This window comes from Tiliqua scincoides, chromosome 8, assembly GCF_035046505.1.
Source record: "Tiliqua scincoides isolate rTilSci1 chromosome 8, rTilSci1.hap2, whole genome shotgun sequence".
Classification (NCBI taxonomy): domain Eukaryota; kingdom Metazoa; phylum Chordata; class Lepidosauria; order Squamata; family Scincidae; genus Tiliqua; species Tiliqua scincoides.
Window position 1 is genome coordinate 46078768 of NC_089828.1, and position 27275 is coordinate 46106042.

General features: G+C 48.7%; 1 protein-coding gene and 1 pseudogene across 7 annotated transcripts in view; both read left to right on the top strand.

Moving 5' to 3' along the window:
- Positions 1-27275, top strand: part of MYO18A (myosin XVIIIA) — a 146460-nt gene that overhangs the window by 83216 nt on the left and 35969 nt on the right. For all 7 annotated transcript variants that reach the window (XM_066636521.1, XM_066636516.1, XM_066636517.1 and 4 more), the window contains 14 exons: positions 2032-2191; positions 2708-2894; positions 3597-3834; positions 8383-8492; positions 8825-8890; positions 10960-11088; positions 12738-12881; positions 14522-14611; positions 16036-16155; positions 17058-17169; positions 19235-19362; positions 20212-20366; positions 24968-25091; positions 25336-25536. In XM_066636521.1, the coding sequence (XP_066492618.1) occupies positions 2032-2191; positions 2708-2894; positions 3597-3834; positions 8383-8492; positions 8825-8890; positions 10960-11088; positions 12738-12881; positions 14522-14611; positions 16036-16155; positions 17058-17169; positions 19235-19362; positions 20212-20366; positions 24968-25091; positions 25336-25536 (1964 nt within the window). The remainder of the gene's footprint in view (positions 1-2031; positions 2192-2707; positions 2895-3596; positions 3835-8382; positions 8493-8824; positions 8891-10959; positions 11089-12737; positions 12882-14521; positions 14612-16035; positions 16156-17057; positions 17170-19234; positions 19363-20211; positions 20367-24967; positions 25092-25335; positions 25537-27275) is intronic.
- On the top strand, positions 15452-15575 carry LOC136659721 (5S ribosomal RNA; annotated as a pseudogene).

Below are 27275 nucleotides of genomic sequence, written 5' to 3' on the forward strand. Positions count from 1 at the left end.
GAGCAGGTCGTCCTTGAGGTACCCTGCTTTCAAGCCATACCTAGGACTTTATAGATCTAAACCAGTACTTTGAAATTGTGCCCCAAAACTGTTTGGAAACTGTTCTAGTACTGATGAGGCATAGTCAGTAATCAGGCCTCTGTGTTCTGAATTGGTTCAGGTTTCCAAGTAGACTTTAAGGGCAGCCCTTTGTACAATCTGTTATGTTAAATTTCTGTCTCTTCTGCCCTGTAAAGACTCAAGACCTACAATGTGATAAGAAGAAAAGCAGCAGTTAAACTCAAGGATATCGGAGAGCATAAAAAACTCATAAAAACTCAGGAAGTGCTGTGAAAAGAGCCAGGTCTTCAACCTCCAGTGAAACACTGTGAAGGGAGGAGTCAAATGTGCATTAGAGGGCAGGGAGTTCTTATTGTGGGGGCCTCCACTGAGAAGGCCCTTGTTGTTACCAGCCAAACTTCAAAAGGTCGTAGAACACGCAAGAGAGCTTCCCTCCTACATCCTAATAGACAGGTAGTGTCACATGGAGGAAGGCAATCCTGTCTTGGCCCCAAGCTCTAAGTGTGGATGTTTTAAGGACATGGATCTGTGTGCCTTGACTCTCAGTTTCTCAGGTTTTGAGAAGCAGAATACATATAAGCATGGGCACCCAGGCTTGTCTCAGGTTAGGCTGCAGAAGGACCTTTGCTTCCAGAATAGTTTGAAGTGGTCTGATAAAGGCGTTGGTAACCATATGGACACACTTCAAAGCTATTTTGCCCTCCTGTTGGCTGGACAAACAAACTGTGCAGGTTTTTGAAGTACTGCTACAAAACCGTTTTACCAGAGTCACTGGGGGGAAAGAATGTGCATCAGAAGCCACTTTGTTTTTCCCTTATCCTCTGTACTTCAAATGAAGTGATGTTCATGCACAAATGTGCACAATTTCAGCTGTTGGCCTGCTGTGGGAATGCACTCCCTGTATGCTGTTTTTTCCCTGGAATCAAACTTGGGGAGCCCATTTTCTAGTCTGAGCAGTGATTGGATTTGTACTGCACTGATTGGATTTGTACTGCACTGATTGGCTGGTTAGTGAGTAGATCACTAAGTCACTTCGCTTTTGGAAGCAATTTTCAAGCTGTAGGGGAAAAGATTTTTTAAAAAATGCCAAAAAGACCAACAAGAAGGTAACCACACAGGTGATTTGGAGTAAAATCTCAAAAGCTGATGGCCTACCTGGAAGCATTGTTGCCGGGGGCAGGGGGCACAGTTGTTGATTTGGAAACTGTACGTACAGAAGCGGGGCTAGAGGGGGCAGCACTGTAAGTATGGCATGCTCTTCAGTGTGCCGTGTAAGCGCCAAGCGCCCCTCCCCCTTGGCGTCGGAGCCATTCAGGGCAGTGATGGTACGTTAGGGAGCGTGCCATACTTTCAGCGCTGCCCCACCAGCTCCGTTTCTGTGTACATACCTGGAATGCGAAATATAGGGGTGGAGGAAGCAGAGTTTACTTCAAATTAGAAAAATCCTTGCCTACCATGTTTTTATGTTGCCGTAGTCTGTCTAAAGGGGACCTTGAATGTTAAATGAAATATCGGTTGAACACTTAAGTGCAAACCTAGGGTGCTGGGAAGCTGGGGCTATAGAGTTGGTACACAAATCCTCTACCTAAAATTGCTTCCGACTCCCCAGCCCTGCTGGGAAGTGTGAATGTGTTTTGCTTGGCCTTAGAATGTTGTAAGTAGGAGCCATGGCAAGAGCTCACATGCTCCTTGTGCCCATCATTCGCTTTATTCAGGTTAAATAAAGACTTGGAGAGAAGCTCACGTCTTTCTGCCTTGAATAAAGTTGTTTAGGTCTGGTCTTTTAATGAGTCTTGGTGAGCTCATACTTGTAGTCCAGAAAAGTCAAGGTTATAGGATTTACCTATACATTTAGTGCATAGCTAGTGACCTCCTTGAGACCTGAACCCACTGTAGCAGCCTCTGTTGGGTGTGTTGAGGGTAACTGAGTGAGGCACAGGGAGTTGGTGCTTGAACACTTCTTCTCTGTAGGTCACAACCCCTTACTTCGGAGCAATAAGCCACGGCATTTCTTCCTGGGCCACAGTTACGGCACCAGCTGGGTGGAGTATGACACCACCGGCTGGCTGAGCTACGTCAGGCAGAATCCTGCATCCCAGAACACCTCGGTCCTCCTGCAGGAATCTCAGAAGTAAGTTCGAGGCACGTGACCGCTGGGGTGTGGAGGAGCCGCCATTGGGGAAAAGTGAATTCCTTTGTTTTTCACAACGCCTCTCCTGTTTGGGACGGGATGCTCTGTGGATGCTGCTCTTTTGCCACAGTATTGGGAGAGGTGCTTGGTTCAATTTATCAGGTGGTGTTTATCCTGCAATGGTATCTTAATAGTTTCTACTAGGGCTGGTCACAGGCTGCTGTTCCTTCATCAGAGATAGGCCTTATTTTAATTTCCTGAATGGATCTGGAGCGGGGACCTCTAGTTACCTTGTGCTTCTTCTCCTGCCTGTGGGGCTACAGGCTGTTGCCCCAGAGCAGTGCAATACCAACTCAGACAGGGAAGGTGCCTCTGTGTCGTCATCTCCTTCACCCCAGCAGTAACCTTCAAGAGAGTTCAGTCAGCCGTCGCACTGCTCTGCTCTTTCCTGGGTAATGTTCAGAGGAAGGCAAACTGCAAGAAAGGTTGTGATTCTGTCTGTCTTTTCTCCCTCAGGAAGATAATCAGCAGCCTCTTTGCAGGTCGGGCCGGGACCACCATGGTGTTGTCTGGGTCCATTGCAGGCCTGGAGGGAGGTTCCCAGCTAGCCCTGCGCAGGGCCACGAGCATGCGAAAGACCTTCACCACAGGAGTGGCAGCCATGAAGAAAAAGTCGCTGTGCATCCAGATCAAGCTGCAAGTGGTGAGTTGCCTGGCAGAAGTGCAGGGGGGAAAGGCACTCCGTACATGTTCATAGGGGTTTTGCTTGCCCAGAGCTGATTTGACTTTGAAAACTCACTTTTAGAGTGACCCTTATCCGGGACAAGAGGAAGACTTAATCTTATGTCTTTGGGCAAGGCTGGAGTTGCTGGCGATGCTTTCCTGCCAGGACTGGAGGCCAGCTGCTCATTTGGGGCAGACTAGTTGTACCAGGAGTATTGCCCTGGGACAGTGTTTGGCAGCTGGGTAGATGAGGACCCGTCTAGGTCAAAGTACAGAACCAAGGGACCAGTTCTTTTCCTCTGTTATTTTGGTATCTTCAGAGCTGGTTGAGGCTGGAATGTCCCTTTCTGGGGAGGGAAATGCTTGTGCAATGGAACTGTACATGTGCCCTTGGTGTGTGGCTGACAGTTTTCCCTCTCTCCTTGTGAAGCTTTTACGGGTCAGGGACATTGGTGAGCAGTGGGCCAGTGGTTGACTGACAAGCTGGTTTGGCACAGGGACTGTTGGTTTGTTATTGCATAATCAGCCTCCCTGTGCCGCCCCCCCCAAACAATTTCCTGCTTCCACTTACGGGGCAGAGGATTGCTCAAGGCAAGACCCTTCTAAATTGAAGATCTTACTCCTCCTCCTCCTCCCCCAATTTCAGCTGTCATTGACTGAAATCTCTTTTCCTGTCATCCAGGATGCACTAATAGACACCCTGAAGAAGTCAAAGCTCCACTTTGTGCACTGCTTCCTGCCTAAGGCGGATGGCTGGAGTGGGGACTCCAGGGGGCCGTGTGCACGACGGGTGAGCACCAGCGAGCTGGACCTGCACGGGGAGCACTGTGAGGCTGGCCTCATGCAGCTGGACGTGCCCCTACTGAGGGCTCAGATTCGGGGCTCCCGCCTCCTTGATGCCCTTCGGATGTACCGCCAAGGTGGGTGGCTTCTTTCCTAAGGTGGATGTACATTCGAACCCTTATTGAGGGTGGGTAAGGGGGAGGTGTTGCTTTGCCTTCTCCTTATCATGAAGTCCCTACTATTGGATTAGTTAACTGAGGTCACATCCTGCTGGGTCTTTAGGGCAATTAACATTCCTCCCCCTCCAGTGTTCAGTTTGAAATTAGTAATTTTGGAGAGAAGGAAGTTTTCCCAAGAAAGAAATATATAAATACAGTGGGCTCTTGGTATCCTTGGAGAATCTGTTCCAGGAACTCCTGTGGATATCAAATTCCACAGATAATGAAATCTTTGGGGGGGGGGGGGACACCAGGAAACTGGAAGTGCCTTTCAGAAGCATCTGGGAGACTCAAGTAGCCTCTCGTGCCTCAGAAGACCACCCAAACATGACTGGAAGGCACTTCTGGTCGTGTCCGGGATGTCCTTCGAGGCCGTCCAACCGCAGCCGTGTTGTGTATTCAAATCTGCGGCTGCTGAGCCCATGGATAAGGAGGGCCCACTACTTTTTTCCTTTCAATGCCATCATTTGCCTTGGTGGCAGCAGTTGCTGCTTTTTCAACACAATTTCCCTCCACTTTGTCCGTTGCTGTCGCTGCCTCCTTGCATTACTCTCAAGGGTGATTCCGTCCAGTCTGGGATCACGCAGCAAATGAGATGATGTCACAGTACAGTGCAATCAGTGAAAATAGGTTGCACGGTTACATCACCGAGGGCAGGTCAGGGTAACTGAGAGCAGTCTCAGTGTTTGCAAGGAGTTGCCATTATGGGAAGCTGTTTTCTGGTGCTTGTCAAATTGGAGACAAAGTGAGTAATTTCACTCAACCCCAATACAGGCACCTCCAAACCTGGCCTTGTTTTTTATTACACTCATCTCCCGACTTCATGCGAGCGCTATTAACAGCTTGAGCTGGCGTTCCTGTCTGTCCCTGCTCCTCGGGGAAGACCTCCATCGAAGTGCGCTCCTTGTAGTTGTCCTTTCTGATGATGCACAGCAGAATTGGTGTTTATTATTTCAAAGCCAGGTTGTTAGTACTCTGAAGCAAGATCAATGCTGTGCATGGAACCCAGGATCAATGGCCCAGCAGGGGAGGAGCGGGGGCTCAGCGGCCCGGTCGATGATGCTGATGATTAATTAAGACCTGAAGAATCAACAGTGCTATCTTTGCCCACAGATTTAATTGGGATTCGTATACAGTCAATAGCAGAATCTATTCTCGCTCCGGCGGCTTGAACGTACAGGAACGCAAGAACTGCCACGTGCCTCTACCAAAGTGGAGGATGGCAGAGGGTCACAGGAATCATAAGAGGCTGCCTTGTACTGAGTTGGATAGTTGGGTCATCCAGGGCAGTATTGGCAACCTAGACTGGCAGCAGCTCTCCCAGATTTCAAGCAGGAATTTTTTTTTGCCCGACCTAAAGGTGCCAGGGATTGAACCTGGTACGCAGTGCTCTATACCATGGTCCTTCCTCATGGATGGTGTTGGAGGGGGGAACCATTTTCATCAATGTGAGGACACCTTCTGAAAGCTGTTAAGTCTCTGGTTTGTGTCTTCTTCTCTGGGCCATTTTGCCAATAACAGGCTCTTTAGAAGGCAGGATGTAGTTCCCCTGCTCCTTTTCAGTCCTGTCTCCTTTCTGCAATAGTGGCTGTGGCAGACTAGGTTAGAGGAGGTCTTTTTTCCAAAGAGTTGAAGGCAGTTTGGAAAAAAAGGGGGAGAAAGTGGTTCGCACATGATATAATCTCTAGTAAACAAGGTTGAGTATTGTTTCAAAGACCTGCTAAAGCTATTTTGACTAGAGATGACAGCAGAACTAAAGAAACACACATGCACATTCTGAGAAGTGAGTCCTCTTTCAAACCGATGTCCACTCTTCAAAAGGATGACTCTTCAGCCATTTTCTTGGCATACTTTATGCTGGCTGCAAAAGTTAGCAGAGCTGTTTGTGAATGCTTGTGCATATGCCTGTCTCTTCCTATTTTTGGTGAGGGACTGATGTGATAGTGAGAAGTGTTGATAGTAAGTAGGATTGTTGCACAGGTGAGGGTGGGGTGGGGACGTGAGCCAGGAATTGCATGGATAGAAGATGTCAAGCTGGGACGAACCAAGAGGCCAGAACTACCAAGTTCTCCAGAACTACCATCTTGCACCATCAGTCCAAAGCGCAGAGCAGGACTTAGAGTGCTATGATTTTATAGTGGGGTGTCCTTTCAGTAAATGAATAAAATAAGCTTTTATAGGTAGCTTTTAGAGAGCTTAAAGTATTGGGGATAGATGGGTTCCTGTTGATTTGCAGGAGATGGTAGTGGGGCATTAACCAGTATTAGCAGTTTTCCTCTCAGCAGTTGGTGACTGATGTCTCTGCCAGCGTTCTCATTCCTCTTGAAATGGTAGCATATTTGGTGTAGTTCAGAGAGAGTGAGTAAGAGCCTGGGGGTGGGGGGGGCAGCCATCAGCTGGCAGGAGGAGAACCAAAAAGGTGCTGCTGCGAAATAGGGTGAGCTGAACCTTTTGACCAAAGCATTCTCCATAGAGAAGCTTCATTCTTAGCTCAATTATAAAGTGAGAAGTTGACTGATGCATGGCCCGCAGTGGTTTTTTTTCCATCAGAGCAAGCCCTGTGCCTATGGATGGTTTACCTCCTCCAGACTTGTATGTGTGTAGCCTTCTTCCCTGCAGTGTTTAAGATTAAGCATCTGTGTACCTTGTGGGTAAGCCTCCTTCCCTCCCAAGCTTGGCCCCTGCTTGGCTCTGCTTCACCTTATCTGATGGAAAATCCACAACCAAAGATGGCATTGACCTGCTAAACTTCCTCTGCAGCCAAGGCTTGGGGGAGCCTTGTATTTTGCTGTGTGTCTCAAATGACTGTGGCTGATAGCGGTGCGCCAAGTTTTTCATGCCAGGGAGGCCTCGTTGCTTCCCTTCTCCCTCCTTGTGGCCATATTTGGAACTCAAGGATTGCCAGCATGGGGTGAAGCAATCATCCATCTGTCTTCTGAGAGTCTGCCAGAGCGAAGCCCCAGGGAAGCTTGCAAGAAAGTCGTGATCACCCAATTCAACCCTTTGCGTTTTCTGTTTCCAGTGGCTGGGATTGTCAGTCATTCGTTGCTTGTTTCTGAATGCGGAGAGGTGCTTACCGGTTTTCAGAGCTAGTTGCCAATGGCACTCTGGGCCACTGTGCTATACTGAAGTCACTGTTGGGGAATCCTTGGGAGGATTGGCAGTGAATTATGTGGGTTCAGTTATGCATTGTGCTGAAGAAGCAGTTGTTTTTCTTTATCAAGGGTAGCAGCTCTTAGTCATGATGGAGTCTCCGAGTACAATGGCAGTCTATCTCCGAGTATTAGATTCTGAGAACCAACATTAAGCTAAGATAGTCACCTTCCCAGGTGCATCTGACCTGCCACTGTTAGAAGCAGAACACTAAGCTAGATTTGGAAAAAATATTCCAAGCTGTCTGTCATACTGAGTCAGCCCCCACTAGGCTGTCTAGCTCAGTATTATCTACAGTGACTGGTGGTTTGTGGCTCTTCAGGGTTTTTTGACAAGGATTTTTTCTTGACCAGTACTGCTGACCTAATTGGGCCTTGAGATCAGGAAAGGCGGTCCTTAGGTCTTTTTAAACTTCCAGTCCATCCATTTCAGCCAGTAACTGCAACATCTAATTTTCTCGCTCACACTGGCCATTGTGTTATCAAGTCCTTTCCCCACCTCCTTGCCTCTTTAAGCATTTATCTGTGATAGAATAAAGGAACCCGCATGCACATGTGGTCTCAGGCAGCCTATGAGCATTATTAAGGCTCCTCTTCTTTCCTGAAGGGCTCCATCACTCTTGGGGGCCAGGAGCTTTTCCAGATTCCTGTGCAGTAGGCTTGGTGGGCAGAAGGTGCCTACCTTGCAGGTTGGACTCCAGGTTTGAGGGAGCCCTTGGCAAAGTGTTAACTGTTGGGTGGGAGTGCTGATTTCATGGCAGTGGTGTTATTCTCAGTCACTACCATTCTCCCTGCAGCATAGCTTTATTCGAGAGTATTGTGGTGTGGTGGTGGCAGCTGCTATTTTTTTCCTCACAATATCCCAGAATGCCACTATGCTGAAGACAGTGTGTGTGTGTGTGTGGGGGGAGGATCGCCAGGTGCCAGCAGCCAAGTCCAAATCTCCAATCTGGGGGGGGGATTGATGGCAGGTGTGAGCAGATGTCAAGGTGGGCTCTACTGCAGTCCTGTGGCCCTGAGAACTGCCTGAGGTTGCTGCCTGCAGATGCCTGGGCCTCCTGCTTGGATATATGGCGGAATGGAATGGCTTGCTTGCTGGTTGTCCCCCAGTTGCACTTCTGAGGGTCCCGGAAAAAGAACTGTCATTGCATGTTTGCATACAGGACTATGTCTTCCTACCTACTCCCTGAAGTCGGTCAGTTTGGAGGCACAGTCCTTTCCTTCCCATACTTAAATCCATCCAACTACCTCTCCTTTGCTCTTCTACTACCGGGCATGTTCTCTTGAATGTTCCTCTCTCTCTGTGACTCTACAGGTTACCCTGATCACATGGTCTTTGCGGAGTTCCGGCGGCGCTTTGATGTCCTAGCCCCTCACCTAACCAAGAAACATGGGCGCAATTACATTGTCATGGATGAGAAGCGGGTATGTACTCTGTGGGGTATAGCCAGAAGCATCAGCTTGCCACTTACCAGGCAGGAAGGAGGTGGACAGAAAGGGGGAAACCAGAATTCCCTGTGGACAGAATTCCCTGTGGGCAGAAACACAGAGGCGTTTTGTACCAACTGTTCCTGATGTGTTTGAAGCCAAAACGTAGCATTTCTGTGGGAATGGAAGTCCCCCCTTCTTTTGCAGCTCTGTGCTGTTGGAGTAAGGAGGAGACCCTTGGGGGACTACAGTAATGGGCCACACTTCCCAGCATGCTCTCTGCTATTGTGGTTGTCAGAAAACGTCTGATGTCCCCCCTTTCTCTTTAGGCAGTGGAGGAGCTGCTGGAATCACTGGAACTGGAGAAGACCAGCTACCACATGGGCCTGAGCCGGGTAAGAACAGTCTCTGTCTTTGGGTGTTACTTCTCCTCCCCACCCCAAGAAGTGTATTTTGTGGGTTGTGGTCTCTCCAGTTAGGAGAGGAGGAAGTAGTGCTGGCCTGGAGTAGACTGGGGTGGGGAAGGCAGTGCTTGGACACAGGTTTAAGTCAAACATTTGGAATAAATGCCTGCTGGTTCTACTTGGGGCATTTGTGTAGTGTGCACCGAGGGCTGTGTGCATGTACGCATGCGTGCGTGCACATTCTGTGACGGCAGGAGATGAATTGTGAAAGCCATGTAAACTTATGCAAATAGGAGACTGGACTGGGTAGGGGAGGAAGATTAGGCTAGGCACTTCATTGGATGGAAACTGTCCATGTCACATTGTAGAAGATCCTGTGACTGGGAGCTGTGTTGCCTGGGGACCTAAGGGGAATCAGCTGGTTAGCTGTCTTCCTCAGCTGCTTTGGGGACAGCAGAGAGGACTTTGGGTGCTTCTTTCTCAGCCAGAGCTATGTCACCATGGGCTAATGTGAATGGACAGCCTAGCTGAGAATGGTGAGGGAGGAGGACTGGGAGGTTTGTCACAACAATTCTGCATGCTCTGGGAGCCCATGGATTCAAAGTGAGCAGAGGACAGGCTTAACATAAGAACATAAGAACAGCCCCACTGGATCAGGCCATAGGCCCATCTAGTCCAGCTTCCTGTATCTCACAGCGGCCTACCAAATGCCCCAGGGAGCACACCAGATAACAAGAGACCTCATCCTGGTGCTCTCCCCTACATCTGGCATTCTGACTTAACCCATTCCTAAAATCAGGAGGTTGCGCATACACATCATGGCTTGTACCCCATAATGGATTTTTCCTCCAGAAACTCGTCCAATCCCCTTTTAAAGGCGTCTAGGCTAGACGCCAGCACCACATCCTGTGGCAAGGAGTTCCACAGACCGACCACGCGCTGAGTAAAGAAATATTTTCTTTTGTCTGTCCTAACCCGCCCAACACTCAATTTTAGTGGATGTCCCCTGGTTCTGGTATTATGTGAGAGTGTAAAGAGCATCTCCCTATCCACTCTGTCCATCCCCTGCATAATGCACACATGCTGTGCCTGGCCTGTGTGCACATTCCCCCTTCCTCCCACCCTTGCATCCCAAGCGGTGCTCCAGAATGAAATCAGCATGGAGGCACACACAGGATCAGGGGAGTGCTGTCCTAGAAAGGGAGTGGTGGTGTGATTCACTTGTATTAATTGCGATTTGTTGCTTGGTTCCTGTCCTTGGACCTTCTGCAGATTCCATTTAACACAAGGCATTAGAACCCAAAGTTTATTGTTTGGATGTTTCTTGTCACAATGGCCACTAGTGCTGGGCCTCGTGGATTCTGTGTTCTGCAGTTATGAGATTTTGTCTCTTTTCCTCACGCTTCCCCAAGTACCCCACTTGCTTGTCTTTTGATCAGAGGATCCTGGTGGTGATGGGAAGCACCCAAGAACTGAACCTTGTCTCTTTTGTGTTGCCCACTTGTTTGCCTCTGTCCGCTCAAACAGCAGAAGTTTACCCCATCAGCTAAGTCAATTGCTTCTCTTTTGTACTGTGGTGCTTCCAGGATAGTAGTACTGCTGTCGATTTTTATGCATTTTCAAATACCAAGATGGAGGTGCTGTTACTACTGGAAAAAACAGCCGCTCCTTAGGTGTAATGCACCTGGAGCTTCCAGCAACCTTTGCAGAAAGGATGATCTACAGCAGATGGTTACATATTTTGCTCACTTCCCGATGAATCTCTGGAGCACCATAAATGCTGAACATACGAGCTTTCTGCTGAGTCAAACCCTTGGTCCATCTAGCTCACTAACACAGTAGGTCTCCAGGATTTCTGAGAGGGGTCTTTCCCGGTCTTACTTGGGACTTTCTGCTTGCAAAGCATGTGCTTTACAACTGAGTCATCTCAGCCCTTACAGCCCCTGTTCATATGACTTGACTTGACTTCTCACTCCACCTGGAGACTGCACTTGAGTTGGGAACTGACTCCTCTTCTGTGTCATGTTCTTTTCTACCTTCTCTCCCCCCCCCCCACAAAGGTGTTTTTCCGGGCAGGAACATTGGCCAAACTGGAGGAGCAGCGTGACAAACAGACGAGCAGGAATATCACCCTTTTCCAGGCTGCCTGCCGGGGCTTCCTTGCTCGCCAGCAGTTCAAGAAGAGAAAGGTATGCTGTGGGGGAAAGCCTGAGAAATCAGGGGAGGGGGAACTGGAGTGAGTCACCCCCACACACAGGCAGTCTCTTTCCCCACCCCTTCTGCGTTTACATCTCGTGCTTCTGGCTCTCTTATTTAGCCTAAAATGGGCAGCTCTGCCTCCCACAAACGTTGGGCAGAGGCCCAGAATCACTGACTCCACTAGGAGCGCAGCTGAGATTCCCTTAGCCTTGGGAGATAACTCTTTAATTTTCCAGCAGGTATGAAGCGAATGGGTGAGAGCATGTGTGTGCTTGTATTGGGGGGGGGGGGCGGAATAATCTTCTTGCAGCAGTTAAGCTGAAGTGAGGATCCCCTTCTCCCTGGGAGAAATTGAAGGCAACTTTGGCAAGTTCCAGCCATGAGGACTACAGTGGAAGTGGGTCACTGTGGGGAAGCAGGTCCATCACTGGATGGCTCAAAGCAGATGTATGAATGTGTGTCTCTCTCTTTCTCGTGTGGCTGATACAGATGCATGTATTGTGCGGGGGGGGGGGAGTATTCTTGAAACCAGCTTTAATCAGTTGCAATAATTTGAAGAATGGGGAACATCCTTGTTGCTCATATTTGCACTCCCAACTGTCTTTCTATTTCCAAATCTAGTCTTAAAACTAATCTTTTCTTCTTCCCAAGACTTTCTATCCCTTTGAGGAGTTTTTCTTTATTTGCAAACTTCAGTGGACATCTAACATCTGTGAGCCTTTCTATAGGAGTGCCCTTTCTCTGTCTACTCTTGACTGCAGGTCATGAGCATCTCTCAGCATGGGCTTGTTTCATATTCAGCCTTTTTCCAGAGCTGGAAATGCTGCTGGGGCTGTGGTAGTAAATTGTTTCTGGGAATGCGGAGGGGGACCGAGAGCCTCTCTGGCTGGCAACTCTTGTCCTCCCAAGAAGGTACCTGGGAAAATGCAGGTCTCGTTTCTACCTGGGTGTCCCCTGCTTACTGCAGGAGGCCAGATTGTTGTGGTCCCCTTGCTTTGCCTGACTCACCTTGGAGCTGAAGTGCCCTCCACTTCTATGTGGATCTGGAAGATGCTGAATCAGCCCTGATTTCCCCCACATATACCAGAGTGGTTGGCATATAACCCTAAGGACTACGTCTGCAGAGAGCCGTGAGCCTCAGCTCGGTCCACTGACAGGGTGCCCCCACCTCTTGCGTGTCTTTTGTTCTTACCGCACTTGGGTTTTAGGGGTGGAGGAGCTTTTTCTGCAGCAGGGCAGGCAGAGGCCATTATGTGTAAGATTAAAGAGCTGTGTCAGCTTCTCTGCTTATTACTGAGTGCATAAACCAGACATCCAAGTGGGCCCTGTGTTTTCGAGAAGATTAGGCTTTATGGGTGTATTCAGGTGAAGGTACTTTGCAGGCTGTGAATAAAAAAAGACAAAATTATAACTAATAAGGGAGAGAGAGTACTGCTTCCATGTATGCACACTCCACCATTCTGAGCCCCTGAAGATTGTGAAAGAGAACCTCACTTGTCCCTCTCCATTGACTTCGAAGACTGCCAGGTAGCTGTAGTCTCACTGAAGAGTGCTTTTGAGTTTGGCTTCTACCAGGAGAGTTGTCTTGACTGGATGCTGTCTTCTGTCCCCACCCTGTCCCCTTCTCCGAATTGCACAGATCCAGGACCTGGCTATCCGGTGTGTGCAGAAGAACATCAAGAAGAACAAGGGTGTGAAGGACTGGCCCTGGTGGAAGCTCTTCACCACTGTCAGGCCGCTTATCGAAGTTCAGCTCACAGAGGACCAGATCCGGGGCAAAGATGTGCGTATGATCCCTCTTCTGGAGGAAGAGAGGAATAATTGCTTGTTAGTATGAGTGAGTGAGGAATGTGTGAAATTGCATTTGCCACATCAGATCATTTTGTCTCTTTAGCTCAGTACTCTGATTGTCAGCAGCTCTTCAGGTTTCAGACAGAGTCCCTTCTCATCACCCACGACTTGATCCCTTTAATTCAGTGGTTCTCAACCAGTGGTCTATGGACCACAGGTGGTCTGCCATATAAAAAATATGGTAATTTTAATATGTGCTTCTGATCAAAGATGTCCCAAGGGGGTATGGTACCCTGGGTAGCCATCACTCCCATGGCATGGTGTCACCCCATGGGCTGGCTGTGCTTGCATGCCAAATCACTTCTGGGACAGCTTTCTCACACAATCTCAGGCAGCCCAGAGGCAAATAAGGCCTCAGTGTGCTACAAAAAAGCCAGCTGACGGCTGCAAGAGCACAAGGCCTGCTCCCTTGCCAGCTTGCCAAGAAAGGCAGGAGGCGTGTACTCCCGCAGCTTCTGGCTGGCTGTTCCAGGTTCATTAATATCGACCCCTTTAAGTTTTAATTTTTTGTTTTCTTTTTAAAAAAACTTAATACACAATAATTTACATATAAACGTAAGTACGAGAGATAATACATCTTCTTTAATTACAAATTTAATTTATTTTTTTTGTGTGTGGGGTGGATGTGGTCCACGATGATTCCAATTTTGCCTCAGTGGTCTATGGGTCTCCTCAAGGCTGGGAATCACTGCTTTAAGTGGAAATGTCAGGAATGGAACCCAGGACCTTCTGCATACAAATCATGTGTCCTGTCACTGAGTTATATCTCCTCCTCTAAAATGAGTCCCTGCCTCAAGGAGTTTAGAATGTAGAATCTGTACGTATACAATACTTGCCTCTACCTAACACAGCAAGTTGCCCTGAAGAAAAATTGGCTTGCCCTGTGCAAGGGGCAGCACAGTGTTGAAAACCCTGGTAAAATGGACCACACAGCAGTATACTACATGCTATGAAAGGTAGGCAGAGCTCGAGAAACCGCTGTTGTCTCCCTTATTGCCAGATTGTAAGATCCTTACGCAGGGACTTGTCTTCTGTTTTGCTATGTTTTAATATGTTGTGCTTTTACAACATTTTCACCAGAGGAACTTGAGGTGGCTTTCACCTGGTTCTGTTTTGATTTCCCTCCCAGACAGCTTACAGGTCCGGAACGGCATCCATGTGCTATCAAATTGCTCTCTGAATTAGGTCTTCTCTGATGCAGTGATGAGATCAAGACTCTTCTCTTGCATAATTCAGGCACACTGAACTCAAACTGGCATGTTTCAGCCTTGGCAGATGGTCAAAGGAGCTAGTTGACACAGCTGCTTTTACTAACATTCTTCTCTGCCAGCTTGAGAGTTCTGTGTTGGTTGCTCAGAGATTTAGGTAACAGTAAGACCCAATCCAAGTTTCTCTTGAGGGTTTCCTTTCCAGCCTCGGGCCCTCATAGTCTTTCAGCAGCCCTTTAAGAAAGGATCCAGGCAGGCTAGAATTCTCTCTCATGAGTCAAGTGAGAGTTCTCACTCCCAAGGCAGTATAGTGGAGGCTTCTCAATTGCCCCTTGGCCTGACCTTTGTATTTCATCCTCAACAGGAGGAGATCCAGCAGCTGAAAAGTCGTCTTGAGAAGGTGGAGAAGGAGAGAAATGAACTGCGGTTGAGCAGCGACCGCCTGGAGAGCAAGGTGCGGCCCTGGAATCTCCCAAAACTATCACTAAAATGTTTCTTGCTAGACACAGGAGTCTGTGCGTCTCCAGGCAAGAGCGTGGACGTACTGCAGTTCTCAGTTAGAGGGCTTGGATGGGAGTCAGGTTGGGGGTGGCAGTGGTGGGAAAATGTCAAGGATGGGCAGATGAGCAGCGGGGATGAGATTGGGGGGGTTAGATAGTTGGGGTGAGATTGGGGAGGTTGCCTCCATTGAGGAAATTGGGGAGGGTGCCCCCCTGAACAAGTCAAACTGTTGCTCACGAAAGGATTCTTGACAGAGAGGGAAGCAGCCCAGCAAACATTAAGCTGGTTGCGGGGGGGGGGGGGGGGGTGTGTGTGCAGAGGTGGCAATATTTATTAACATATTTGTGTGCTACCTTCCTCCTCCATAATGAGGGATTCAAGGTGGCTCACAAAAATCAAATTTAAAAAGAGAACGAGTTTCACACCACACAAGTTAAATAGAAACAGCAACCAGTCAACCAGCTAACAGGGTACACTCAATCTGGTAGGACAGGAAGGTTTTCATGAAGTGGAAAAAAAAAAGATCAGGTAGGGGCTTTACCGTGACCCTCCTGGTGGGAGTTCCACAGGATGGGTGCCACAACAGAGAAAACCCTGCATACATAGGCTTGTCTGTAGACTGGAGGAGAAAGAAAGCAGTATGATGTTAGAGTTCGTGGTGGAGAGCTTTGAGAATGAGACTCACTGCCTACAGTTTTAGGTGTCATTTGTTATTTACCCAGCCCTGGAGTCAACTTTGTGGCAAAATACTTAGTAAATACTGCAGTAAAGTATTTATCCATCCTTGGCTGGATCCTACTGATTAAAACTGTTACCCTGCACATGCCCGATCTCGTCTGATCTTGGAAGCTAAGCAGGGTCAGGCCTGGTTAGTACTTGGATGGGAGACTGCCTGGGAATACCGGGTGCTGTAGGCTTATACCATAGTCTTTCGAGACTGAAGGTTGCCAACCATGGTTGCTTGTGAGCCTTAACCACACCTGTTGGCACTGAAGCATGGTGGGCACTTTCCATCTCACCAGCCAGCTGGAGGGTAGGAGATGAGCCCTTGCCTGTGGGAGGAGAGCCACTAATGTCACCTCCTGCTCTTGGCCAAATGGGGGGAGGAAACTGGTAGCACATGGCTGAGGGGGGCAGTGGGGCTGGGCTCAACCCTTCCCTCCAGGAGGCCAGGAGAAGCGCAGTTCCTGTGTCTGGGCTGTTGCGTTGTGGGGCTTCATGAGCCTCCTGGAGGTGGAGCTTCCCCTCTTGGGTCAAGGAGGCCAAGATGACATTGCCCTGAAGAACAGAACAAGGTGGGACTCTTTCCATGTCCTGTGCTCCCTGTTTGTGGTTAACTTTCCTGTCTAACTCCTGCTGCTGCTTGTCTTCTTCCAGATCACAGAACTGACCTCGGAGCTGACTGACGAGAGGAATACGGGAGAATCTGCTTCCCAGCTCCTGGACGCAGAGACCACAGAGCGATTGCGAGCTGAGAAAGATATGAAGGAATTGCAGGTGAGTTGGCTGGCTGGAAGTTGTGGTGCTGACTCTGAGTCAGTGGTCCTCAATCCCAGTCTTCCATCACTAGCCATCTGGTGTCCTTCCATTCCAGTATCTAAGTCCTGGGCTTCTCTGAGCATTGATGATTGGGCCCCAGTCAGTTGTGTTCACAGATGAAACTCAAGAATGCCAATTAGTTTCTCACACTCCGCCAATGTTGCGGTTTTAATTTACCAAATCTGGTGGGTGCTTGTCTTCCCTCTTCCTGTAAACGGCAGTCTTGGAGCCAAAGTAGACATTTAATGGGAACCAAAGGTCTCATCATTTAATTGCAGACATATTTTTACACTAAACTGGTAGCCACACAGGGGCGCCATCTGGATCAAGAACATGGCACAGAGGTGGAGGGTGTTTCACCCTTTACTTCCATGCCAGTTTTCTGCCAGCTTTCTCCCACGGAGCTGCTATGGGCCTCTAAAAGTCCCTATGGGCCCTTTTGACAACTTTGGCCCTTTTAAAAAGGTGCATTATGGGTTGTCACTTGCTGCCTTTTAGCAACAAGTAGCAAAGCATTTGGATTTTGCTCTCTTTAGTGTGGCCTCTTTGAACGAGATGTCCTGAAAGAGTTACTGTTTGAGTGTGCAGAGGGTAGGGAGTCAGTACAACTGCAGAAATAATAATAAAAATCTCCTCCCCTCCACCAATGTCATAAAAATGTGTGTGTTTCTGTGTTGAACCTGTCCACCTCTTGTCTCCAAACTGGTGCCCTGTTTTGAGTACTATCTGGGCATTGCCTGCACTTCTCATGCTTTGTAGTAGCTCAACTAGGTCTTCCTCTTGAATGGCATGGTGGAGTGAGGGCAATCACTCTCCCAGGTCATCTCCTGTTTGCTGAAGCAGATAGTGTCTTTCACCAGGCCAAGTATGATGCACTCAAGAAGCAAATGGAGTCCATGGAGATGGAGGTGATGGAGGCCCGACTCATCCGTGCTGCTGAGCTCAATGGCGAGATGGATGATGACGACTCAGGTGGGTCCCCCCCACCAAGGACTCCCATACCCCACTCTTAAGACCCTACTTCCATTGCTCCAGTTCCTGCAAAAAATAAGTTCTAGATTACTTGGAAGCAGAACAAATTATGCAAAATGTACAAGTGAAACCTTGCGCCATATATTATGGCAGAAAGAACTGGGGCGTCTGTGGTGTGGAACGTCAGTGTCTTTTGGTTGAGAGGTGCATTGCTCACTAGTTAGAATATGAATGCATGAAATTTCAGGTTCAGTCTCTAGGCCTAAACCCAATGTGCACTTATTCTGTGGGAAAGTACATCTGTGAGTTTTAACTTCTGTGGGATTTGCAACAAAACGATCACTGCAATCCAGGGCTTTCTTCATGGCATAAGCCATGCCAAGTCTCTTCTCCTCTGCTGCCAATCATCCCTTAGCATACTTCTTGGATCTGCAGAATTCCCAGCATCACTTGCTGGTCAAAAATATTTCATAGAGCACCTTCTTTAGGTCTGTACAACCTGTATAGGACAGGATGTCCAGAGACATGCTTAATGGAGGTTTACAGAAACCTCAGGCCAATGTTCTTAAGCAAATCCTCTTGAGTGATCCCTCCAAGAACACTATAAACTAGTCTCAGAAATTTTGTCGTGGCCTCCAATTCGGGCATACAGTGCCTGTTGAGACATGTCAGTCAAGCTCTCCCACCACATGGGGACCTATGCACTCGGAGGCCTCCCCTCTTCTGCAGCTTTTGTTTGAAGGCACAGTGAGAGCCTCACTCCAGGCACAACATGTGCCAGTGACTGAATCATTGTGCCTTCCATTGTCTTACATCTCAGGCCCCCCCCCCCCAGCTTTCACTTTTGCCCCTTCCCCAGAACCCACCACTGAAGTGCCCTCCCCAGTCCCATCCACTAGGTAAATGGCCTGAGACTGCAGATGGGCAAGGGCTTGTAGTCTGGAGGTTAAGTTGTCGAGGGCCCACACCTGATCAGCTTCTGCCCTCTCCAGCTATCATGCACTTATTTGTAGAAAATGCCCAGTGCCACATTGATTCCTGCACATTTTGTCTGGGACAGACCAATGCCTAAGATTCTGGAATGCTGCTGCCAGAGTGGATAGCACTGGATTACATTCACTCCTTTTTATCCTTGTTCTTCCTCCTCCACCCCACTCTCTAAATATAGACTGTAAGCTCCACAGGACAAAGGTATATTGCCTTCGTTTCTTTGTAAAATCAGGTGCATTGGGGGCACCATAGATTGGGGTGAAATGATTTCCAAAGAGATGAACCATTACCCTGATAACACAGTAGTAAAAGAGAGTTTAGGTGCTATTTAAATGAATTAATAATGCAAGGCAGCTTTTTATGTCGTGAAAAACTTGTGTTCGGTGATTAAAAATCCAGATTCCTCACTAAGGAATTGTGGATCCTACTTTTAGGATAAAGCTTCAGACAATATCAGCTGAGCATTAATGGAGCGTTAACTGGCTTAATTGATTCCAATTTACAACGTTTAGTGATTTTCAAAATCTCTGCAGAGAAAAAAGGAAGCAAAAGGCTGAGGTGGGTAAAGGAGGAAGAGAACTTCTATTGGCTCGGTGTTAGAGGACATGAGGGTCAATTCCAGGTTTTTTTTTTATTGAAAAAGGATATTGGGAAGCTTGCTGTAGAAGTCCCCTTTGCCTGGGAGACCTGAGCAAGCCATTGCCTGTTGGGAATAGGGCGTACTGGGCTGGATGAGCCAGACTTGGAACAAGGCACCATCGTAGTAAGTCTATATGTAAACTGAGGAATGTGTCTCCCCACTGGCAGTCTTTGTGTGACCTGCAGCAGCTGTTAGATATCTGAGAACACTGTGGTTCTTTTTTATCTAAAAGAAAGTTAAGATTCTAGTCCTCATGATTTGCGCCAGCCAGTGTCGGAGACTGGTGAGCATTTCTGAACCAAACCAAGCTGCCGCCCCTGCTCCACAGGTTTTGCATCCAGCTTGGTGGCTTTGGCGCACAGTAAGATTTCTTTGTTCCTGGGTCACTTGGAGCAGCACAGGTGCTCTGCCAACTCTGTCTCTGTCTCCCCCCAGGGGGTGAGTGGCGCCTGAAGTATGAGCGTGCTGTCCGCGAGGTTGATTTCACCAAAAAGCGCTTGCAGCAGGAGTTTGAGGACAAGCTGGAGGTGGAGCAGCAGGGCAAGAGGCAACTGGAAAGACGCGTGAGTTTTCTCTCTCTCTTTTATATACCTGTGTGCTCAAGCTTATTCATGTGCTCCTCTTCCCCCCCTGCCTGGAGCGTTAGCAAGTTCCGGGCAGTCGCTTCCTGGAAGCTGCCCTGTACTCCAGCCTTCTGCTGCCAGACCACATCCTTCTGCCAGGACTCTAACATTCCCTGCATGTCCTTCTTTTCCACATTAGCATTCTGGCCTGTCTTTGCCACAGCCCGGTTCCTTTCTTTGAGTAGTATTTCTGGGTGATTGGCTGGATTTGCATGCTCTTTTTACATTTATGAGGCCTTGTGGCAGGTTCTGAATATTTTAATCTTTTGGCTTTTATGTAAAGCTTTCGCTCTCTTCATTTCTTTTTAACTGCTTCAATTTTTACTTCCTTACCTGCTTTGGGGGGCGGGGGGGGGAGGGAATTCCTGCCATTTTACTTTGGCTCAGTATTGGCCAGATTAGGCATAAGTACAAACCTAAAACAGAGTGTCAGAAAGGAGGGGAGAGATATTTAGATGGGGCTCTTGGAAGCAGGATTATTTCCTGGGAAGAGATGGATGATGGTTGGGGGTGAGGTGTGTGGGGAGGAAGAGGCCAGGCTGATAGTCAGTGATGTTGTCTTGCCTTCCCCTTCAGTGTGTGGTTTGGCTTGCTCTCTTTTGAGCCCCTCTGGGACCTGTTTGCTCTGTAAGGCTCTCTTGAAGTGCTTTCTGCTGGTGGCACACCTTGACAGGGCTTTATGTGCATATGTTATTTTTTGGAGGTGGATCTAGCTTTGGGGGCAGGGCTATGACCAAGATGGGCATCTTGGCTGCTTCCAGTCCAATGCCTGCCTGTCTCTCGTTGCAGCTGGCTGACTTGCAAGCTGACAGCGAGGAGAGTCAGCGGGCTCTGCAGACAGTGAAGAAGAAGTGCCAGCGCCTGACAGCTGAGCTGCAAGACACCAGACTGCACCTGGAAGGACAGCAGGGCCGGAATCATGAGCTGGAGAAGAAGCAGCGCAGGTGAGGGGGTGGACTTTGACTCCATTGAGTACATGAAGGCCTGAGTTCAATCCCTGTCATGGCCTCTTTAGAAAAAAGAAAGGTGACTTCCTGTAGCAAGGCTGGGGAAGATCCCTGAGAACCTCTGCTTGGCTGTAAAGACAGACCTGGGCTTGGCAAATCAGTTCTCTGATTTGGTGGCTTCATTTGTTCGTGTGTGTGTGAATGTAAAAGCTATCAAAATGAGCCTGACTTCCTTCCACATTGGATGAGGCAGATAGATATGAACAAGAGCATTTGGAACCCTCAGCCCAGCCCTGCTCCCTCCAAACAAGATCTCTTGACCTCCGTGCCATGTTACTGGTCCTGGTTATTTTGTTGATCTTTGTCTAAAGTCTATCGGGTCAAGTTTTCCCTACCCATTTTGTACAAGCATTGCCTTTATGCCCTATTATTATCACACCATACCTTTGAGGTAGTCTAAGTCTGAACACTTTGCAACAGGATAGCTTCAGGACCATCCAGCCAGTCCCTTTGGGTTATTAGGAAGTATTTTTGAACCTGTTTGGAACTGCCTGCAGAAATTGGTGACCCTGGGTTCATTCTCCCCCTCCCCATCTTTTGCACAAGGGAGCAAAGGCATGAGAAGTCCCCCAGACTTCCCTGTACATGAGCTGAAAGAGAGGGCAGGCAATTACGTGGCTGTGGTGACCAGCCATCATCTGTGTCATGTCCAGTCTCTTATTGAATCTCTCAAAAGTTTGGCTGATGCTCTTTTGTGTGGGGTGTTGGATCTATTTTGGGCTTTGGGATGAGGATGTCGAGGACCGGATCGAGCTATTGGCTGGCCTCCTGAGTGAAAAAATCGCTGAATCAACCGAAGAAGGAAAACTCTATGTAATACGCCAGTCTGAGGCATTGCAGGGGATCAGAGGCCCCTGAGAAGGTGGCAGACTATCCAGTCCTAGCAATCATTTCACTGCATCAGGCTTGTGCCTTGTGTGGTTTAGATTTCTTGGAAAATCACTAATACTTGAATACCCCTCTGCATGCTGTAATGACCAGTTCTGTTCTTTTTTAGGATTTATTTTGCAAAAAACGTACCGCTTTTGCAACAGTGTCCCTAAGCAACAGATTGTGAGTTTCAGTGTCCCTGGCCCCTTGGGTTTCAGCCATAGCGTATACACCCAGGAGCCCATGAAAGGTAGAGAGGATGTGCAAGTGTACATGTGCACGCCAGCACCTCAGAGTTGGTTGCCTTCTTTCCCCACCTTTCTCTTCCCCTCTCCCCGCCAGTTGCATCTCATTTGCTGCTCGTCTTTGTGGGGGAGAAATTGGCACTGAAAGCAAAATTTCTGCCAGGGCTGCCACAAATTCAGGTACTACCACCTAATGAAGAGCAATTAAGAATTGAGAAATTGTCCAGAGAGCCGTTAGCATCAAAGCCAGCCTGGGGCTGTACCCTCTGTCCCTCTGCCTTTTGCTTGCCTTGCCACCTCCTCTTCCTTTACAAGAGACTCCTTGCTTTTTGAAAATGTTATTAAGCAGTGGAGACGCTTTCGTCTCATTATGGTAATGATCACACAGCCAAAAAAAAAGAAAAGAAAAGAGAAAAAGAGACCCAGCAAGTGAGAGAATCAACCTAATTAATTTCAATTTCCGAAGAGCAGAGCCTGTGTTAATGCCGCTGTTTATTACCCAGCGCAAAGAAGAATGGGGATTAGTTGACTGGACGTTTAACACGGGTCACTAAATAAGCGGGCAAACAACACTGCTGTCTGCCGCCAAACCAGGATGAAAATTGGAGAGCACAGGACGCCTTCATCCAGGTCACTCCTGTGTGTGTGGCTTCTCCTGCCCTGCCGAGATACTTGAGGCTTCCAGCAAAGCTGTAGGGCAGGACCCCCAGGCCACGTCCAGATGGCTCTAATTATGGGGTTTGCCTATGCTGCTGAAGCTCATCCAGTCCCCAAACAGCAGATGTTTGGCTAGTTCTGCACTGCTCTTCGTGACTGACACAGAGATATGAAGAGCCTTGTTGGATCCGGCCAAGGGTCTTTCATTGTCCAGCATTCTGTTTTTCATCCATGGCAAGCCAGATGCTTTTGGGAACACAAGTAGGACCTGAAGACACCATTCCCTCCCCTGTTTCTCTAGCAGCTGTTGGTGGTGCTGCCTTTATTTGCTAACTTCTGTCCCATCTTTCCTCCAAGGAGCTCCAGGCTTATGGGAGTGATCCCCTTTTATCCTCTCATCAACCCTGTGCGATCAGTAGGCTGAGAGGCAGGCCAGTCACTTTTCAGGGTCATATGGTTAGCTTCATGGCCAAGCAGGGTTTGAATCCAGGTCTCTCCAGTTCAAGCATGGGACTCTCTTCGCTATGCCCTGCCAGCTGCAGTGAGTGCATTTATGTTCTGTGCCGCCATCATAGTTTAATAGCTGTTGACAGACTTCTCTGATTGAATTGACTGACCCTTTCTTTTTAAAGCCATTTGGGCTTGTGGTCCTTGGCACATCTCGTGGTACTGAATCCTGTAGTAACGCTAAGTTCCGAATGTATATGCAGGTTAGGTTCTGGGGCTCTGTATAAAAGTCAAAACGTATATAGGCCGAAATAGCTGATTCTTGTCCACCCAGTGCACCTCCATGGAAGTGCCGCCACAGTCATCCTTAACTCAGGGAGCTCTCTCTCTCTCTCTCTCTCTCTCTCTCTCTCTGTGTGTGTGTGTGTGTGTGTGTGTGTGTGTATGAAGTAATAGTGGTGGGGGAATGCTGCTGGGTTAAAGCGTGTGTTGTGCATGGCCATCTTCCAGCAAGGAAACAGAATTTGCTTCTTCACAGGTTGTTCCTTACACTCCCTGTTAAGGCTGTAGGAAAGGCAGAATCTGAATGTGCCCCACACCACACTGCCAAAGTTTGTGAAGGGGGGACACACTAATGGATAGGGTCCCCATTGTTGGCTGAGCTTTCAATGTGCCAGTCTCTGAATGAAGCTGCTCTTTTCTGCCTCTCAGGCGTTCATTTTCACCAATTATCCTGAGCGTACTTGGAGACCACATACTAGTAACAGTAGATTCAGCTCCCACACACGCACCTTGCGTCCTTCATGCCCCTCTTCTCTCTCCCCCCCCACGTGACACTGATAGGCAGGATCTCTCGATTAGCAATTCAGAAAAGGCACCAGGAGGATTCTCTGCAATTTACTCCCTGCTTTGTGCTCTTCTGGTGGAAATTAAAGGCTTGTAAACAGTGGAGTTAAGAGAGGCCCCCAGCTGAGACTAGGTTTACAGCAGAGGGGGTGGCGAGGGGATGGCTCTTGGCAGGGGACCAAGCTAGCGGGTGGCAGCGGAAATTCAAGAGGCGAACTGGGGAAAGCAGGTGGAACGAGCTCGTTCTGATTCAACCGGGTTGTTGCGTAGGCTATGAAGGCTGCATCTCAGGTTTTCCCTCCTTCCTAGACGTAGCTTGATTAAAATATAGATGGAACAGCCTAACGTTGAGATTCATGTACATTTCATGCTTCCTCAGTCACACCACGCAATTGGTTTGATAGCAACTGCAGAATTCAGCTTGACAGGAAATGTTCCTTTGGAGAAGAAGGAAAGTTTCTAGCCCTTATGGCTATCCAGAAAAAAAGCTGAATGCAGGTGGGCTGTGCTAAGTTAAAACCTTAGGAGTCCAAGGCAGGGGTGAGAAGGAGGTCAAGAAAAACTGGGTCCAAAGTAATTGATTTAGGTTTGGCTCCATTCCAGCCTAAGGCCCTTTCATGGTTCCACCACTCTCTGCAGTTGCAGGTCCTGGCCTGAATGTCTGTTAGACCCTCGAGGCTGAGACTATGCACAGGAGTGCCCATGGCGTGGGGGAGCTCTGTTGTCTGTAGGGCTTAACAGAAGCTCAACAGGAACTCTTCCCCACTGGCGCCACCAATGAAGTGTAAGGGAGATGGGGACAGAGGTGATGCAGAGAGGCTTGTGGTGGAGTGAAACCATTATTAATCATTTCCAAGCTTAGGAGATCTCTGAGTATGATTCAGGATAGGCTGGGGGTGGGGCAAAAGAATAATAATAATAATAATAATACAGGTATTTCTATACCACCTTTCTTGGTCCTCAGATTTCTCCTTAGACTTTATTCAAGGCGGTTTACATAGGCAGGCAAATTAAATCCCCATAGGGATTTTTACAATTTGAAAGAAGGTTTATATCTATCAAGAAACCACAACATCCAGATGTTTCTTTCTTGATCTGGTTGCACATTCTGGCCTCCATCCTCCCACGCTCAGAGCAGATGGAATAACTCGGCTCAGCTTGTCAGCTGCTTCAAGGTCGCACGGTTCCGGTGGCCTCGAACTGGCGACTTTCGGGTGTTATCTTCAGGCAAATGGAGGCTCAACCCTCTAGACCAGACCTCCTGCCCAAAAGAACCCTTGAGTGTGCCTTTCTGTCTTTTCCCCCACCCTTGTGAGAAATTGGCAACATTATTAGCTCCATTCAGTCTGCAACAGTTGATGACATTATAATTAGGATTAGACCTTTGGGCCCTAGTGGTGGAGGCAGGCTGTATTTTAGTTTTTGTAGTGGATCAAATTGATGTGTGTATGCATTTCTTTTTGTCACATGCAGGTTTGATGGTGAGCTCTCACAAGCGCATGAGGAGGCCCAGCGAGAGAAGCTTCAGCGAGAGAAACTGGGGCGTGAGAAAGACATGCTCATTGCTGAGGTGTTTGGCCTCAAGCAGCAGCTGGAGGTGAGTGGCTCCAAAGCATCCAAAACTGATCTCGGCCAAGGACCCACCTGGGACCATGTGGCATCTGGAGTCCCGAGCCCAGCAAATACTTCCTCTGCTGCATGGATTCTGGAGGAAAGCACCCACTCCTTTTCCTCTGACTCCTTGCAGGGAACCTTCCTTATGTTGGGGAGCAGCAAACTGGCTTTCATGGGCCAGTGTGGCTTCAGGCATACTTTGCAAACCTTCTTCCTCCCCTTCTCAGGAGAAAGACTCCAACATAGCCAACTTCACCCAGAAGGTGGAGTCTCTGGAGGCTGAGCTGCAGGACCTCTCCTCCCAGGAGTCCAAAGATGAGGCTTCCCTGGCCAAAGTCAGGAAGCAGCTCCGGGACCTGGAAGCCAAGGTGAAAGACCAGGAGGAGGAGCTGGATGAGCAGGCAGGCACCATCCAGATGCTGGAGCAGGTAAGGCCAGGGCGGGGCTCAGCTCCCCGTCTGTAGGCACTGGCTGTGCCGGTTTTCTGGGCGTGCCAGTTTCACGGGGGCGTGTGCCATCCCATCCGCTTGTTGTGCCTGCACGGCTGCTCCTGCTTCTCTGTGAGGCTCATGGAGAAGGCAGCTCTAGTTCAGCAGGCTACAGCCCAGGCAGCTGGCCCAAGGAGAGGTCGAGACAGCGGCAGAGACTTAAGAAGTGCCAGCTGATAGGCCCAGCCATGCAGGCTGCAGAGGCGGCAGCAGCGAGGCGAGTGAGTAATTGCCTTTCAAAGCCCATTGATCCGGAGGTCGTGTTACCAGCACTGAGCCCCAAAATGGCCCCACGCTGGGTCTTTGTTGCCAGCCATGCTTACATCTCAGTGGCTGGTTGTTCTGAATATTGCCCAGCTCAGCACGAACGAGTGGGGTGGAAGTTGGCTGCAGCTGGCAAAACAAACCCAATCGATACAGGAGCAGCAACCTGCTGGCCTCTTAGGTAGAGATGGTTGATGGGTTGGACATCGGGGTCTTGTGCTTTTGCCAGCAGGTAGAGGAGCATTCAGTGTAGTAAAGCAGGTGGGGCCTCTAGTACTCATAGTGTCAGAGATGGATGAGGGTGAACAGGACAGACCTCTCTCAGCAGATTCCAGCTTTGTTGCAGGGACAAACTCCATTGAGTGGGGAAAAGAGACTCCTGCTTCTGTTTCCTTGAGATATTACTATTTATAAAGATTACAAAATTGCTTTATGCTGCATAAAAATTCAGAGACGAAAGCTCGGAGCAGAGGCTGACAACTCTGATCAGCAGCTGGTCTTTCTGGAATGCCAAAATGAGGTGGGATGGGAGTGAGCCTTGGGGCACCTGCACTTCCGTCATTCCCTCTACGTGGCCTGCAAGTAACTTCTGTTGCCACAGATATCGTTGTTCCACTTCCATCTTTGCTTCTAAGTTAACAGTGGAATAGAAGGCAGCACCTCTTTGGGCACTGGATTTGATCCCAGGGCCTCCAGTTGCTCACCTCTGGTTTTTATACTCAGTAAGACACAAGGTTGTGAGAAAGAGGAGTGTGGCACAAAGGAAGGGGAAGGAGATTTATGTACCAGGGCCCAGATTGTTGTGGTTGGGGGGAGGGGAAGAAACGATCAGACAGCTTAAGTCAGTAAGCTAAAACCCGCCACCTGAGCAGCAGCATTAGGTCAAGGCCTGAAAATTGAGGCAAGAGCATTCAGCCCAGGCGCCCTAGTAAGCTGTCCGCATGTGCAGGGGAAGGCAGGTTGGAAGGTGGAAGCTGAAAGCATGAAGAGCCAGACATCTGGAGAGGTATAGTAAGAGAGCCTTCAGCTGCTGATGGCAGGTGGCCTGAGGATGGCACAGAACTGAGACAGGAAGGTTAGATAAGGCCCTAACCAGCTTTGCAGCCGTTTGGGATTTTGGAGATACAAAAACAAGGATAGTCTCCTGCACCTGAGGTGGCAGTGAAGCTTTCGTATTTCTCTTGATTCAAAGTCGTTGTGTACTTGTCTAGTTAGGGTATTAATCCTGTGTGTGGCAGGGGAGTGTTTGCTTTTCTTGGACAATGTGAGGTCCATAAAGGGACAAAGCTGGGTGCCCTCCTCCAAGGGACCCTGGTTTGGGGCAGATCAGTCCTGGAAGAAACTGCGAATGGAAAATATGCCTTTCTGGTTTCTTCTTGGACCCAGCCTGTTCATGGCACTCTTTGCCAAAAATG